At 39.7% G+C, this 13,358-nt stretch overlaps 1 protein-coding gene across 4 annotated transcripts in view; it reads right to left on the minus strand.

Moving 5' to 3' along the window:
- Nucleotides 1-7,573: 7,573 nt before the first annotated feature.
- The window catches only part of SH3D19 (SH3 domain containing 19), a 195,456-nt gene continuing 189,671 nt past the window's right edge, over nt 7,574-13,358 (minus strand). For all 4 annotated transcript variants that reach the window (XM_066386452.1, XM_066386472.1, XM_066386462.1 and 1 more), the window contains 2 exons: nt 13,142-13,239; nt 7,574-9,502 (listed from right to left, as the gene is read on the minus strand). In XM_066386452.1, coding sequence (XP_066242549.1) covers nt 9,386-9,502; nt 13,142-13,239 — 215 coding nt within the window. In that variant the 3' untranslated portion in view covers nt 7,574-9,385. The remainder of the gene's footprint in view (nt 9,503-13,141; nt 13,240-13,358) is intronic.

Consider the following 13,358-nt stretch of genomic DNA (forward strand, 5'->3'; position numbering starts at 1 on the left):
TTTCTGATCATTCTTTTAAAATAATCTTATAGTTTGGTGAATCATGTTCTGAAGTGATAGTAATGTGAACTTTTCTGTCCTGTTGTGTGGATTTTATTTATTGCTCTATGTAGCTGAGAAAGGTTTTTATTTTTAGTGAGAGAGAGACAGGAGGGAGAGGAGAGGAGAGAGATGAAAAGCATAAACTGGTAGTTCCTTCACTTGTATCGATTGCTTCTCGTTATGTACCTTGACTAAGGGGTCAAGCTAAGCCATTGACCTCTTGCCTAGTGACCTTGGTGTCTTGAACTAGAGCTCAGCAACCTGGACCAACACTCAATCCACTGCACTACCACCAGTCAGGCAGGTTGTGATTATTTTAAGCTGTAGTGATTGGAGGTGTTAGAGAAGTCTAATAAAAGGAAGTCTTTTAACATGGCTTAAATCCTCTGGAAGGCTTGTTAAAAAAACATTGCAGGGCCCTACCCCCAGTTTCCAAAGTTTTCATGTGATACTGATTCCCAGGGGCCATACTTAAAGACCCACTGATGGATGGAAAGAAGCCAATTGGATTTGTTTTAAAATTCAAATGCTCTTCTAGTTGTAAATGCCCACTGTGTACCTGTACTGTGAAGCTGAATGTGGCTCGAGAAATTGATTATTGGTCTATTAAGTGAACACAATGCAGCCCACTGTCTAGTGACTTATCCACTGTCCTGTACCCTTCCTCTCTTCAAACCTTTCATTTGCATTTAGCTGATTCCCATTCCTTCCACCCTGCTATCTGCACGCATTCATGTTTTCTGCCTTGTTAATGAATTGTTAGGGCAAGCATCCCATGTGAACATCAGATTTTTCTTCCTCCTGCCCAATCAAGCTTATGGCTCCAGCAAGTCTCAATATTTGTTAATATTCCTTCTAGAATCTTGTATAGCAAAGCCAAGAATTAACCATATTTTTGTGCTCTTTTAAAAGCTGCTGGAATTGGGCTCCCGTCCCCCTGGACACTGCTCTTGGGATGTTGCTATCAAGAATACCATTGCCTTTGTTGCTTAAGTCCAATGGTTCATTTTTGGCCTTCATTTTACTTGAACTCTGCTGGTGATGTTAGACAATTGATACCTTCTGTTTTTAACTATCCTTCAAAGTCTAACTTGAGTTTTTGTTTCTCTCATCACTGGTTATTCCTTTGCTAGTTCATCCTCAGACCTTAGTGGATAGACCCTAGGCTCAGTCCTTGGACATTTACCAGTAGTCCCGGGGAAGTGACCTGTGCCCTTTTGAGTTATCTTTTTGTATGTGGGGATAAAAACGGTCAGGAGGTGTCTCCATCTCGGGTTTTTAACACCCAAGATTAGCAAATCAGTTTCAACTCATCTGCACAGGTTATAATGAATTATAGTCTGGTGGCTTAAAGTCAGACCTGCTGCCCCACCCTCCCTTGGATTTAACTCAGTCTGGGAACCTATAAAGAATGGCTGAGGTTCATTCAATACCACAAGTTGGTTACATTTGCTACTTTGAGATTTATGGGTTAAACGTGTGAGAGTCTAACCTCTGAGATGAATCAGTGGCTGATGGAGGAGCATATTGTTTTCAAGTGTCCTGCGGAGGAGTGAAATGTGAGACAAACTAGATCCTGAGGGTCTGCTTGCTCTTGGGTTCGCCAGGAATACAGTTCTCTGACTGCTCTTTATCTGGGCCACTACTTGGTTGTACTTGCGTCCTCGTGAGAAACCTTGAGGGATGAGGTAATGTCTCCCTGGAAAAAAGGCTCAACTTCCTATAGTAGTGGTAAGTCTTAAGTGTTCTGTAATTCAACCCACCATGTAGTGGGCCCTTTGCATCACTTCTGTGGCATTTGGTGGGCTTTTACAGTGAGTAATAAAGTCCTTTTTTTCTGACCCAGGAGTCTTGTGTCTTGTCAGTGTCCATGAAACAGGCAGGCTAACTTTTTAAGCTAAGTTGGGTAAAATGTCAAAATAGCACAATTCCTGACACTTCCCAATTATTTTGAAACAGTATTTTAGTATGTGTATCTAAAATTTTTTTAAAAGGAAACAACCATAATCATTAACACCTAAATTTCTGTAATTCCTTAATATAATTCCAGTCAGCAATTTAATGTGCCACAGTGGACAGAGCATCGGCCTGGGATGCTGAGGACCCAGGTTTGAAACCGCGAGGTCACCGGCTTGAATTTGGGCTCATCAAGGTTGAGTGTGGGGCCATAACATGACCCCATGTCACTGGCTTGAGCCCAAGGTCAATGGTTTGAGCAACGGGTCACTGGCTCTGCTAGAGCCTTTGGTCAAGGCACGTATGAAAAAGCAGTCAATGTGCTAATGCCTCTTATCACTCTCCCTTTCTGCCTCTCGTTCTCTCGCTTAGAAAAAAAAAAGTTACAGGCAATGCAAATATGAAGGGTAGTTAACTTGCATTTGCTAAGACCATAAAGTCAAGGTCAAGAAATTACTGCAACTGTCATTAACTCTGAAGTCTGAAGTACTGTGATTGTTTTGTGTCAAGATGTAACTACAGTGGCTGAAACTGACAATACAAATAAAACAGACTGATAAAATGTTGGTAAGGAGCCTGGTAAGGTGTGGCGGCACAGTAGATGGGGTGTAGGGTTCCTGGTTTGAGTGTACTATCACTGACACCCAAGGTCACCAGCTCTAGCCCGAAGGTTGGTAAGGGTGTGGAGTACCGAAACTCAAAACATTTTAATAGTAGAGTGCAAAATGATACAACCACTTTGGAAAACACTTCACTCCTAGGTTTTTATCCAAAAGAAATGAAATCCCATGTGCACAAATGTCAACTGGTCAGTTATATCTCAGTAAACCTGGAAAAAAGTGTTCATACTGGCTTTATTCATAATAGCTAAAAACTGGATAAAACTGCATAGAATGGTAAATTTGATATTCATATAATGAAGTACTACTGAGTAATAAGGGAATGAATTGTTACACATTGGGTAAAGTATTTTGTGTGTGTGTGTGTGTGTGTGTGTGTGTGTGTGTGTGTGTATGTATATATATATATATGTGGTCTACCGGAAAGTTCTGTCCATTTTTGGAATAAAACAAAATACAAATTTTTCTTACTGTCAATACTTTATTAAATAATATAATTGCCATTATTATTGATTTCTTGCCAGCATGAGGGCAATTTGTATATCCCATTTTTGAAAAATATCTTTTGATGCGAAAAACTGAACCAGTGCTTATTTGATATCTTCTTCATTTTTGAATTTTTTGTCCTTCAAAAAATTTGTAAGGACAAAAACAAGTGATAGTCGAGGTGCTAAGTCCGGGGAATATGGTGGATGCGACAGACATGCTTCTGTAGCATTTCTTCCTTGTTGAAATTCGTAAAAATTACAGTGGCGTAAATGAACTTTATCAGTAGCCATGGGTACACTATCGCTTCACACATAAGACTAACGTGAATCAACTTTGTTTTAGTTAATTTGCTACATCAGTATGTATACATTAAGTGATAAAAATAGGCACACATGCTCCAAATAAACGTGCTTACGTGTCAAAACTTGTGATAGAAACGAACAGAACTTTCCGGTAGACCATATATATATATATATATATATATATATATATATATATATATATATATATATATATATATATATTATATATTAACTGTGAGGAGGGAAGAAAGACAGATTTCTGCATGTACCCTGACCGGATCTACCTGGCAACCCTTGTCTGGGGCCGATGCTCAAATCAACCAAGTTATCCTCAGCACCTGAGGCTGACACTAAGACCAACGGAACTATCCTCAGAGCCCAGTGCTGACGCTTGAACCAATGGAGCCACTGGCTGTGTGCTGATGCTAGAACCAGTGGACCCACTGGCTGCGAGAGGGGAAGAGAGAGAAGTAGAGGGAGGAGAAGAGAAGCAGATGGTTGCTTCTCACGTGTGCCCTGACCAGGCATTGAACCTGGGACATGACATGCCGGGCCAATGTTCTATCCACTGAGACAACAGGCCAGGGCCCAAATATATTTGAGCAAAAGAATCCAGAAGAAAAGAGCAGATACTATTATCACTCTGTTTTTATGAAGTTCCAGAACAGGCAAAATGAATCTGTGGTGATAAAAATCAGAACAGGGATTCCTGCTGCAGGGTGTAGACAGTAGGGGAAGAGAGGAGGGTATAACTGACTGGAAAGAGGTCTGAGGAAATTTCTAGGGAGATGAAAATGTTCTGTATATTTATTGGTGGTTATAAGCATATACAATTATCAAAACTCAGAATTGTATATACTTAGCATCTGCATTTTTTACAAATCATAACCCAATTAAAAAATATGGGTCTAGCTAGCAAGGTCATGGACTTGCTGCATCTTTGTGCCTGTCCTAATCTGGAGTATGCTTTCCACACAGTCGAACTTGGCCCTGCACACCTATTCAAGTCTGGAACCAAATCTAACTACCTAAAACGTTTTCTCCTTTTGTGGGCTCCTTAGTTGCCACAGTGTTCAAGACCTTGGCTCCAAGTATAGTTCTGCATGGTGGCTGGGCATCACCTCCAGGAATCATGGCCAGATCTGACCATGATGTCCAACATTCCACTGGTCAGGGTCAGTTTTATTGCCATCTATAACAGGGGTCCCCAAACTTTTTACACAGGGGTCCAGTTCACTGTCCCTCAGACCGTTGGAGGGCCGGACTATAAAAAAACTATGAACAAATCCCTATGCACACTGCACATATCTTATTTTAAAATAAAAAAACAAAACGGGAACAAATACAATATTTAAAATAAAGAACAAGTAAGTTTAAATCAACAAACTGACCAGTATTTCAATGGGAACTATGCTCCTCTCACTGACCACCAAGGAAAGAGGTGCCCCTTCCAGAAGTGCGGCGGGGGCCGGATAAATGGCCTCAGGGGACCGCATGCGGCCCACGGGCCATAGTTTGGGGACCCCTGATCTATAGCCTAATGGCAGTGATCCTCATTGCCAAATCCTAAAGAAGAAAATCTTACTTTCTGAAGCTGGGCAAACTGAGCTGGGCAAACCAGCTTGAGCAAACTGGCTGCTGGGTTTGTGGGGGAACAACAGTGTGCAGGTCTGCTCAACAAGGGTCCTGATTCTCATCTCCCCTGAGGTATTCGGCTTTTATGGTCTCATCATTAGCCTTATTCTCTTTATAAAGTAGTCCCTCCTTGTAACCATCACACAGAATATGCTAGAGAGGCCATCCATTCCCATCCACCAGGAACGGCTGACACACCCGCATAGGGGCAATCATTCCACTTGGTAATTAGTCTCGTACATGTACAGTGTCTTAGTGCCCTATTTTCTTCTGCTCTTAGGCCTTGCCCCAACTCTCTCTCTTTTTTTTTTTTTTGACAGAGACAGTCAAAGAGAGGGATAGACAGGGACAGACAGACAAGAGAGGAGAGAGATGAGAAGCATCAATTCTTTTCTTTCCGTTGTGGTATTTTAGTTGTTTATTGATTGCTTTCTCATATGTGCCTTGACCGTGGGGCTACAGCAGACTGAGTGACCCCTTGCTCAAACCAGATGAAGCCGTACTCAAGCTGGTGACTCAGGGTCTCAAACCTGGGTCTTCCTCATCCCAGTCCGACACTCTATCCACTGCGCCACCGCCTAGTCAGGCCCAACTCTCTTATTGCAGTAGACAGTTAGGCCTTCTCATAGTCCAACCAGGTCCCTCCAACCAGCAAAGATGCAAGCCTCTACCTGCTCCCCTACATTCATCTCCTAGAACGCTCTGTATATACAGATGAAATGGACAATTTTTTTCAACCACTGTCTATTTTTAATAACTCTGATATTTCATATGGCTAAAGAGAAGGCACCACTGTCTCCCTAGTATAGTCGCAGGTTTGTACTGCACTGAAGGGTTAGCCACATGCTCAGAAGCTCTTTGGAAGTAACAACTCTGCTCTTTTGCTGTTGGCCAAATGGGAGCCTGGGAACAATGCGGTGGGCACTGGTGATTCTCTGAGTCAGGGCTATAGCCAATGAAGAACTTGGATATGATTGGAGAAATAAATGTAGTTTCTTTTAATTAATCAGTTCCTGTTGGAGTTTCTAGATAACATCAATATAAACTGTCTACATAAAAGTGAGAAGCTGAGCAGTTTTCTTTTTGAAAGGAATTCAAGGCTTTAATTTATTCACTGTAACTTGTTCTAATCCTATTATATCTAGAAGTCACAACTTTTACAGGTCAATAAAAACTGATCAATTAATCTATTTAACTGCTAAAGAGAAATGTACCACTTCAGCACAACAAATAGAACAAGTACTGAATTGGGAATCAGCAGAGCTAAATTTTGCTTTAGGTGTTGTCATACCTGTATGGCCTTAGGCAAATCATTTAACCTCTGCAGGCCAAGCTCTGGTCTACAGACTTCAGTGGTGTTAATAGCATGAACTTGCCATTAGGTGAGAGGCCCCTAGATGGTGCTGTTGTTCTGAGATAGGCTTTCTATTTTTTCCCCCTCTATAATTACAGCAAAGTAAAAAGGCATAGGTTAGAAAATGATTTCCTATTAGTTCTGGAAAGATTCACTGTTAAAATTTCATTCAATGGCATTCAAACAGGCATTGAATTATGAGTCATATGAATGGCCTATATATGCATTTGACATTAATTAAAAGGAACAAACCATTAATGATTATGCCAAGTATCTCCTTACAATATGTCCATATAGTCATCAGTATTTCTCTAGGTATATTTACCTAAGCTTAAGAAATTAAACAATTATTGTTAGGAATACTGATGTATAAAAAAATACCTATAGGAAAAGGATATTTTGTTTTTTAAAATAACAGTTCTAACAATAAATTTTGATAAATGCACTGATATTTCACTTGAAATGTTTCAGACTATTCAAAACCTGGGATTTCCATGAGCACAATGAAAGATATATTAATTACCCCTATAGCTATGTAAACAAGGGCATCTTTTAATGAAATCTGCTGTCTTTTAGTGTTTAAAGGGGTAATAAAAAGGGTAAGAGTAATATATTAAATAACTTCCAGAAAAAAAGGATTTTGAGATTCTACTTTGTGGAGGCATGGATAAACAATATCAGGTTTCCCCCTAAAATTCCTGAAAGGAAAAACAATACATTCCTATTTCCCCCCTATGAAACTCACAAGCTTAAAAAAATGACACTTGCTCAATATACAGAACAAGAAAGTGCCTGTGAAAACCCAAACCAAGCTGCTTTTGTCCTCTTGTCAGTTGAGTGGATAATAAATGACAAACAAAAATGTAGCATGCCAAAGTGGATTTACATAAAAACTGCAAATTTTGTTTAAATAAAGATTTTTGTCAACAAATTGAAGAAGATATCAGATCTCAGATCCAAGATGGTATTGCTTTATATGTAAGTTATCCATCCATCCATTCATCCATCCATCCATCCATCCATCCATCCATCCATCCATCCATCCATCCATCCATGCATCCATGCATCCATTCAACCAAACAACTGTAATTGAGACTATATTGAGCAAATGGCTGGAGAGATAACAAGAAGATATCACCCTCGTTCTCAAAGAACTCAGTCTAGTGTGAAAAAGGGACTTTGAAAAGTTCAGTTCAGTTTATTATAATGTCAAGTAGATGTACAACTATTGCACTTACCATTCTGCTGACAGGCCAAAATTTAAGAGGGATGTTTTTCTACAATAAAGCTAAGTTTTCATAATCTTTAATATAAGATGTTAAAATTACACAGGCAAAGAAATATACCTAATGTCCTACTCTAGACACACACCCTACTTTCTATTATATAGCTTGCTGCAAATGGGAATTTAATTGGGATAATGATTTGAATCATCCATTTCTCATGAAATTACTCTTGAGGAAAATTTGATAAGTTTTCTTTATATTGTCTTCTTTACCCGAAACATGTAGAGAAAACAGCCTCCATGTCAATTATAACCATATAACTGGGAGATGACCTTTAATTAAGGACGAAGTAAATAACTCCTCCTTTAAAGAACCCAATCTGGTGTTCACTTAATGGTCCATTGGCTGCCTAACTTTTTGGACAATGGGAAACAATAACAAAAGCTGAAAAGTGACCTAGTAGATGAAAACTCTTCTGAAAAACAGAAGAAAGTCATGAATATTGTTGGGAAAGTGTTTTACATTTCCAATGAAATTCTATTCCATTGATCTGTTTGGAAGATTGTCTTCAACTTATTTGGCTCTAGCCCATACACTGTAATTGATTCAGTCCTATAAAGAGCTGCTTTTATCTTAAGCCTGGCATGCATAACAATGAATATAGGAAAGTGGTTTTTTATTTACTCTAATAATTGTGAAGGGATGACTTGGGGGGAAAATTCAAAAGAGTATCAGCCCTTGGTCTTCTTAAATTATTTTTCATTCTGATTATATCGGGAAGAAATGAGCTGAGGGGCTTGGCATTGTTTTCCATCTTAACAGTTGCTTTGTATTCTGAGATATATGTGATTCATAATGTACCACACTATATAACAAGACACAGCTTTTATATATCACTGGGGTAACACAAAGAAAATGAATTTTTCTTTGGGTACCAGTAATTGTCAAAAGAATGATTGCAGATTCAGAAAATGTGCTTTATAACAACCCTGTTAACATAAAGTATAAATGGAGGAAAGAACTAAGTATGGCAGATATGTGGAAGGGTTAGTCACATTAGCGAGGCATCTCAGGATGGTTTTGGTTCTTTTGACTAAAATGCATCAAATTTTAATCCCCTTCAAATCCTTAGACAAAGGGGAAACATTTATTAACATAAGAAGCATTTGGTGAGCAGGAACTGATTCACCACGTTCTTAGAAAGGCTCCAACTAGTCAATAAACTACCCCCTCCTAAAACAAGAATTTGCCCTGGTATTAAGAATAATGCACTCAAGTTGTCGGAGTTAATTTGAATATCAAAAATAAAATTTAGATTGCCAACCATGTCCTGACAGTTTTAGCATGTAGAATATCAAATGTCCTCTTTTTAAATGACAGTAAAAAGATGAAAAAGGAAGTTAATTGACTTTACTGATGAAAACAGATGTCCAAATGCAACGTCTGCTTCGAAGCCTCCCTGCACTGTCAGGTCACCAGGCGCTTCCCGGGGGGGTAGGTTTTCTGCCTTGCTAATCCTGCTCAATGATTTCCTCAGTTGGATACTTGCTCATGGGTTTTCACGTGCACATTTCTACTGTGAGTGAAAGCTAACTACGAAATCTAGACATTTTCTGCTTTCAGAAAACTGGTGTACCATGTACAGCACAGATACTTCTTTCAGTTTTAAAAAATAGTGCAAAAAGAACCCCATATCTGATAGTCAAAACAATAGTTCAAGTGAGTTCTTGTGCCAAGGAACATGACGGTCAAGCTTCACCTTTAGCTGACTTGTAAAACCTGAACATAGTTTCTGGGAAATATTCCAGATTTTCCCATTAGTTCTCCACTCATCCAGTCATCATCTACAGATTCCAGCTCTGTTATTGTATCTCCAGCCTGCAAGAAGACAGGAAATAGACATAATTATTAGTTGAAATATAAGCATTGGTAGGCTGCCCATCTGGAGAGGCATGCCTAATCTTCTCTCCATTTAACTTACCATGATTTGTTGAGAGGATTAAATGATATACCACAAAGATGATCTATACCTAAGGATGTCATTTGTATACTTTTTTTCTTCAAAGCCTTTTTTTTTTGCCATTGTCACCCTTGCTGCACTTTTATTTTCCTGCTTATATTTTGTCCTCCCCAATTCACTCTTCTTCTTCTTTTTTTTTTTTTTGTATTTTTCTGAAGTTGGAAACGGGGAGGCAGTCAGACAGACTCCCACATGCGCACGACTGGGATCCACCCGGCATGCCCACCAGGGGGCAATGCTCTGCCCATCTGGGGTGTCGCTCTGTCGTGTCCAGAGCCATTATAGCGCCTGAGGCAGAGGACATGGAGCCATCCCCAGCGCCTGGGCCAACCTTGCTCCAGTGGAGCCTTGGCTGCGGGAGGGGAAGAGAGAGAGAGGAAGGAGAGGGGGAGGGGTGGAGAAGCAGATGGGCGCTTCTCCTGTATGCCCTGGCCGGAAATCGAACCCAGGACTCCTGCATGCCAGGCCAACGCTCTACCACTGAGCCAACCGGCCAGGGCCCCCAATTCACTCTTAATCTAAAATTCTTCTTTAACAAATAACCATATCGGCTATCATATATATGTATTTGTGTGTACACACACAAACATGCACACACTGCCTCCTCACTTCCCCCCCAAACAATTATTTATTAAGAGCACCCTCTATGTTTCAGACACTTGTTCTGGGCATTAGGGATACAGCAATGAAGAAAGACCCCATTCTCGAGTGGGGAGACGAATAAGAAAGCTGTCAGAGGAGGAAAGCGTGGGGCTGGCTGCCATCTCCTTAAGGCAGTCAGGGAAGACCTCACTGAAGGTGACATTTAAGCAAAGACTTGGAGATAAGTGTGCCATGTGTGTATTGTATGCCTTGTCCTATTTTATGTATTTGATAGGAATTAATTCATACAAATAATACTGCAGTCCTAGAGCTAGGTACTATTATTATCCCCATTTGAAAGAGATATTTGTATAGATTTCCTTATTTTAAAGGAAAGGAAATTTAAGCTCAGAGAGATTCAGCAATTGGCTCAGCATCACATATCTAGTTAGTGGTAGAGATAGGATTCAAATCTAGTGTGATTGCAGGGCCCATATTGCTAAAAATTAGGTGATATGGCCACCACATTTTACAGCAAACCTCTTCACTTAGAAAAGCTTTTACCATAATTGTCTTTTCTCCACACCTTTAGCATTCTGTACTGTATATTTATTCTTCCACATAATGTTCTCCACCATTTAGTTTATTGCATCCTCCTAGGCCTCAATATCAAATTTGCATCTTTCCTGTCTTAAAGAGCTTTCCCCTGACATAGAACACTGATTCATCCTCTTAGGACAGTCAAAGGAACTGTGCATCTATTCATGTGTGAAATAAAATTTCTCAACAGATGACATAATTTTTGGAATTATCCTCTGAAATTACTTTGTTCTTTATTGTTTCTAACCATTTCTTAGAATCTGGGTTTAAGATTCTATAATGGTCCAAAATGACCCTGGCTACTCTAAAGAATGTCTTTATCAGGCTAAATGGATTTATTTGTAGCCCTAGTACATAGCCCTTTGGGAAAATGGTTTAAGGTCTTTCTTTATGGAAAATGGAAAGGAAAAATGCTGACTGACTACCAAATGTCATTAATTTACTTTGCTAAAATCTGTAAAACTTCTGGCTAGTGAAAGTTTCTATTATACATAGTTTCTTCTGGTTCCTAAATTATAACATAATGTCTGACTAAAACTTTTTTCCTTAAAATTGTTCCATACATACATAGCATGTCAGTTTCTTGAGGGCTAGAACAATACTAAAAAGTTTTATCTACTAATATTGTGTGGATATTTAATAAAATAGTAATAATCAATAACGCTGAAGGCAGTGCAGAATCCCATAACTAAAAAAACTCTAGAACTATTTTGCTTAGTCGGTCATTTGTAACATGACAACCTATTTTCTGAATGACACTGTGAATTGTTATTTATATGGCTATTTATATTGCCATAACTTAAGTGAAGGCCAGAATAACACCCAGAAGTTTGAATCCAGATTGTTCACTTAACTAACATTCTACGTAAAGATAAAAGGAATACATTTTGAGCTATTGACTTTCAAGACTATAGAGGACCAGAGCAATGGCTTCCAAACATTTGGATTTTAAGAACCATGCCATTTTAGAAAGAAAGGAAGAAGGAAAAAAAAGAGATGCAGGGTTACCAAATTATAATTTTGCTTAAGAATTATCATTCACTAACAATATTTTATACTATAAATGCCATTTTAATATGAAAAAGGTAAAAGAAATTCTCAGAAGGAAAACCCCATCACAAAATAAGAAAAGCTAGCAACCTTGCAGCTGACACATCTGAGGGTGCACCTTTTACCCCATCCATGACTCCCCGAAGCCTACACATTTGCAGTATCACCTTGTTCTAGCCATGTGGGGGTAGACAGGTGAACACCTTGTTTGGGTACCCACAGCTTTAAGCCTCATCTTGTCCGATTGCTCCTTAATGCTTTCTTTCTTTCCATGTCATCCTGGCTCGGACCAAGTACCTTCAGGATGGAGCACTGACCGCTGCCTGACACGGGCTCCTCTGAGAGCAAAGACGACTAACCCTACCTCCTTCCTCTGGCACAGCCCCAAGTACTGCCGAGGACTAGGGTCCAATGATGACTGGGAAACAGGAGCCTGGAAATATTCTGGTTTTACTTACAAAAGAGAAAAGGGGTACTTTTTTGATGAAGATTAAGATTAAATTGTAGGCTTCGGAAAAAAAAACAAAACTCTTAGCAAAACAGCTTAATTTTTTAGGATTATTTCCCAGTCAGTGTCTTTCTGGGCGAGACTCCAGTGTCTTATGAAGCTCTGCTGCAGTGGCCAGTTGCAGTAGTACCAACTGATTTCGTGTACATGACAACAGCCGGCTATAGGCCTAGGAATAAAGAATTCGTTTAAGAACTATGGGGCTACCAACCCAATAAGGTGGGGTTTTTTTTCTTTCTTTTTTGTGGCAGAGACAGAAAGAGTCAGAGAGAGGGACAGATAGGGAGAGACAGACAGGAAGGGAGAGAGATGAGAAACATCAATTCTTCATTGTGGCTCCTTAGTTGTTCATTGATTGATTTCTCATGTGTGCCTTGACCGGGGGAGGGGGGGCTACAGCAGACCGAGTGACCCTTGCTCAAGCCAGCGACCTTGGGTCCAAGCTGGTGAGCCTTGTTCAAACCAGATGAGCCCACGCTCAAGCTGGAGATCTCGGGGTCTTGAACCTAGGTCCTCCGCACCCCAGTCCAACGCTCTATCCACTGTGCCACTGCCTGGTCAGGCCTAATAAGGTTTTTTTTTTGTGCCTGAACACCCTGCTGATAATTTATATTTGCCATATTCACTTTTTCTAATCTTGTTCTTTAGATTTAAGGTATGATATCTGTTCATTCTTGGCAAATGGTCTACCCTTCAATAGAAGACACTTCAAAATGTATAGCTGCTTAATATAGGTACAAAATAGACACATTCTGACCTTGAAGGAGAGCTCGTCTTCATTTTCCCCACGGAAATCATACAAGGCTTTGGCCTTCCTCCCCTTCAGGGCTAAAGGAGACATACTTTTCACCTCAGCTGTGAAAACACCAAAATATAGAAAGCCACTGGTCTAAAACACACATCAAACACTTTAAGAAATCCCCTTGACACTCCCAGGACAGAATATTTTCAATTGATTTTGAATTTATTTAACT

This window comes from Saccopteryx leptura, chromosome 1 (genome assembly GCF_036850995.1).
Source record: "Saccopteryx leptura isolate mSacLep1 chromosome 1, mSacLep1_pri_phased_curated, whole genome shotgun sequence".
Lineage (NCBI taxonomy): Eukaryota > Metazoa > Chordata > Mammalia > Chiroptera > Emballonuridae > Saccopteryx > Saccopteryx leptura.